Below are 3,880 nucleotides of genomic sequence, written 5' to 3'. Positions count from 1 at the left end.
TATTCAAGAGTATTTATCAGCACAAGCATGTGAAATTATGACCCGAGGCTCGAGAAAGAACTATGTGAAATATCACAGAGAATAATACCTGATGCTTGCATAGGGCTAACAGCGGTGTTCCCACCAGCCAGTCTAGAAAACCTCATCATTCACGCAGCATTTGCAGAATCCTCAGAAGAGTATAGCCTCAACAATGGGGAATGATTATTACCCTTGAACTAAATGCTATTCTAGTTTATTCTATAACCTCTTAAATGCAAGCCCCAAAAGGATCAAATGATTTCCAAGTAACTTAAGTGCATTTCAGAACAATGTTGAAGAATATTTACAAAAATTCAAAAATATCCATCACTCAACAAGGTAAAGTTCACAATGTCTGCCATCCAGTCAAGATTACTAGGTAAACAAAGAAAGCAAGAAAATATGCACCATTTTGCAGAGACAACAATTAATTGAAGCCAATCCAGACCTGGTATACACGTTGGAATTAGCAGACAGTATTAAAATGATATTTTGTGTATTGCTGGAAGCCGAGCTATCCCAGCCTGATGTCAAGGACAGATGCTGTGAATGGACTGGGACTGCAAGGTGGCCCACTGACAATGAAGCTTCTTGTCCTCCTGCTTTTATGTAATTTGGCCTTAATAAAAGTACCTGGGGAATTGTCTGTTGGGGAACTGTCCTCAACAGGCCCCCTGGGAAACAAACCATTAGAAAAGAAAATAGGTTCCGCAAGGAAATTGTGCGGCCCTATATTTGACCCTTGCCATCCCCTATGGAGACTCCTCTATTTGAAGGAAGGATAGCCTCATACATTTGCAAGCCCAGGAGGGACACATGCATTTGAAAGCCCCACTCTGGCAACTAAGGAGTGTATCTATGGGCACAAGTTACTCCAACCCCTAGGCCCACTTGGCCCCCAGGAGGCATTCCAGATGATGGTTGAACCTAGTCGGTTAAAGTACAGAATGGTTCATTAGTTCCTAGGTGCATCGTCTCTCTGAGAATGTACAAGGCGTGGGTTCCTAAGGCCCTCTTGGCCCCCTCCTGGCACCTCGGACCAAGGCGAACACTTTTGTTCCTCAAACCACAAATGGTTCGGGGAAACAACTAAGAGGTCATGTCCCTGTAACTGTTCCATTTGAGGTGTTGAGAGATAGATGACCTTTCATGAAAACAGCAAAGCAAACGCTCTATAGATTATAGATAAATGTAGATACATAATGAAAATAATGTAAGAAATTAATCAATAAGCAAAGGGCAGGAGGGAACATTATGAGAAAATAACCATGTTATTCCTTAAAGGGTGATTCCACATAGGAACATTTTTAAAATTAGGTAATGCTAGAAAACATAGATGACGTATGCTACAAGGAAATTGCTAGCAAATATAATGGCACGTTTACCACAATAAAGCAGCCAGTTCAACACTGCTGTTGTCTGTGTCCATTTTTATTTTTGTTTTTTATTTTAGTTTTGTTTTATTTTCACTCTTTTGCCGATGCTGTTCATCCTTCGGGAACCCCTAGACCTGCTGGAGCTGGACTCCGGCAGCGTATGTTCAAAAAGTCAAGTAGAGACATGGAAGATATTTTTAAATTTTTTTTTCACCAGCTGCTGCAAAAAGCTTTGTTGTTTCCATTTGGTCCACAGCCACAGCTTAGGAGAGGGCTCCAGGATGGTTAAAAAGCTGCCCAGTGTTGTAGGGAGAGGCTCAGGCATAAGCCTGGAGCCAGAGGGATGCCAAAGGGGCCCCTCAAAGGCTGCTGGGCTCCAGAGACTCCTCGTTGTGGCTGAGGGTGAGCCTTTCGAAGAGATACTCACCCAGCCCAGCCTGGGAGCCAGCCAGCCTGCGGAGGTTAGTCAGAAGGTTGCGCATATTCTCAATGAGTTGCACCTCCTCATCTAGGAAGTGGTTCTCCAGGAAGTCACAGAGATGCATGTCTGCATGGGCAGAACCCAAGGCATGCAGATTCAAAAGGGCCTGGTTCAGGTTCTTCTCCAGAAATAGGGCAGCTTCCAGGGCATCCTGAGTTTTACCCCACTCATCTTGGGATGGCTTCTGCATATCCTGGAAGAGAGCGTGGCCACCACACTGGTTTTGCATCTTCAAGAGATGCTCAGCACCCTTGCGCTTCTCCTCAGCCAACTTGTAGAAGAAGTGGCTCACACCCTCCAGAGCCACATCCTCATGGTTGAAATAGAAGCCCAGAGAGAGGAAGGTGTAGGAGGCCCGCAGGTGCATGTTGACCAGGCAATTGGTGGCGGTCTCCAACTTAGTGGAATAATTCTGATTAATCTGGCAGCTCATTGTTGATCTGTAATAATGAGCTAAGCTCAAAATAGGGTGTTAGCTGATCTCAGAGGCAGAGGGTGGCTGAGAAGATGGCTCTGAAAGTTGGGACTAGAAAACATGTTGGAGGGTGGTCAGAGGCTGGTAGAAGAGGTGTCCCTGGATCTGTTCCATCCAAATACTGTTGAAGCAAGAGGCAGATCCTTGGGACTGCCAGGTGTACTGACAGAAGATATTTTTAAAAGTCCAAATGTAGAGATTAAAGCTACAGTGTCTGAGGTAAAATATATGCCGGATGAGGTTAATAGCAGATTAGACATTGCAAATTAGTGAGATTGAAGAAAATATTCAAAACGAAATACAGAGAGAAAAAAGAAATATAAAGTTGAACAGTACATCAGTGATCTGTGGGACAACTTAAAGCAGCTTTATATACAGATTATATTAATATGTAATAATTAATATACACATATTTATATAATATGAATATATTATATATTTGCATTATATATTAATTATGTAATGATTAATATATAATAATTTGAGCCTCCACAGAATGAGAAGGGGAAAACATTTTGAGAAATATTTAGAAAAGTAAGAGCTGAACCTTTTTCAAAATTTGACGAAAACTGTAAACTGAGGTCTAAGGAACTTAAAAATCCCCAAGCACTAGAAACATGAAGAAAACTACTTCAAGGCACATCATAATCAAATTGCTGAAACTCAGTGATAAAGAGAATATCTTAGAAGCAGGAAAGGAAAAAAATACACATTATATAGAGAGGAAGAATTAAAATGAGAACAGATTTTTCATTGGCAGTAATACAGTGCAACATCACTTTAAAGTACTGGAAAACAAAGACAAAAACCTGTCAGCCTAGATTTCTATACTTAGCAAAAATATCTTTCACAAAACAAAACAAAATAAAATGTTTTCAGACAGAAAAGCTGAAAGAATTCATCACTGGAAGAACTGCACTACAGAGGCCCATTATTCTAGAGCTAAGTTAGTCCCACTACAAAAGCAGGCACTTTATCTAACAGGAGGCCTCTGTTCTGGCTGGTGGAAACACAAACCACCCCTAGCCTTGCATGAACTTTGAACGTTTGATTATCTTACTGTTTTTAGAGTGGTTTATTCCCAGGCCTTAGGGAGTTTCCTCTTGTATATGCTCAGATCAGTACTCAGCCAAAGACTCAAAGGGACTCCTGGGTAGCTCTCTGGAGTTCACCTCCCTTTACTCTGGTACTCTACACCTCAGATTCCCCCAAACTCTGATCTCTGTCTTTCACCTCAGCAAGATCATCAGGCTCTGTTTAGTTTCCTTCTTCTTGCCCTACAGCCTAGAAATTGCCTCCAGACAATGAGCTATAGTGCTGATAAATCTTTCCTTCTTTCTTTACCTTCTCTCAGGGATTACAATCTTGCACAACCTGTTGTCCAATGTCTAGACACTGTTGTTTCAAATAGGTTATCTGGTTTTCTAGTAGTTTATGATAGAAGGGAAATTCCTATAACATTTAATCCTTCATAGACTGTAGCAAAATTTTTTCAGGTTAATTTTAACTCTCCCAATTGTCACTGTG

General features: G+C 41.3%; 1 protein-coding gene across 1 annotated transcript; it reads right to left on the bottom strand.

Annotated features, from left to right (window-relative positions):
• Positions 1-466: 466 nt before the first annotated feature.
• On the bottom strand, positions 467-2,543 carry LOC109263296 (ferritin light chain-like). Its single transcript, XM_053905395.1, has one exon. It carries the CDS (start codon positions 2,309-2,311, stop codon positions 1,757-1,759), a length of 555 nt encoding a protein of 184 aa, XP_053761370.1. The 5' UTR covers positions 2,312-2,543; the 3' UTR covers positions 467-1,756.
• Positions 2,544-3,880: the final 1,337 nt, after the last annotated feature.

Source organism: Panthera pardus, unplaced genomic scaffold (assembly GCF_024362965.1).
Source record: "Panthera pardus isolate Hobbes unplaced genomic scaffold, ASM2436296v1 HiC_scaffold_17, whole genome shotgun sequence".
Taxonomy (NCBI): domain Eukaryota; kingdom Metazoa; phylum Chordata; class Mammalia; order Carnivora; family Felidae; genus Panthera; species Panthera pardus.
Note: the sequence above shows the minus strand (reverse complement) of the source record. Positions and strands in the feature narration are given on the sequence as shown.

Bases quoted from the DNA above. Each gene is read 5' to 3' on its own strand.
- LOC109263296 (XM_053905395.1), bottom strand. From the start codon at position 2,311: ATGAGCTGCCAGATTAATCAGAATTATTCCACTAAGTTGGAGACCGCC.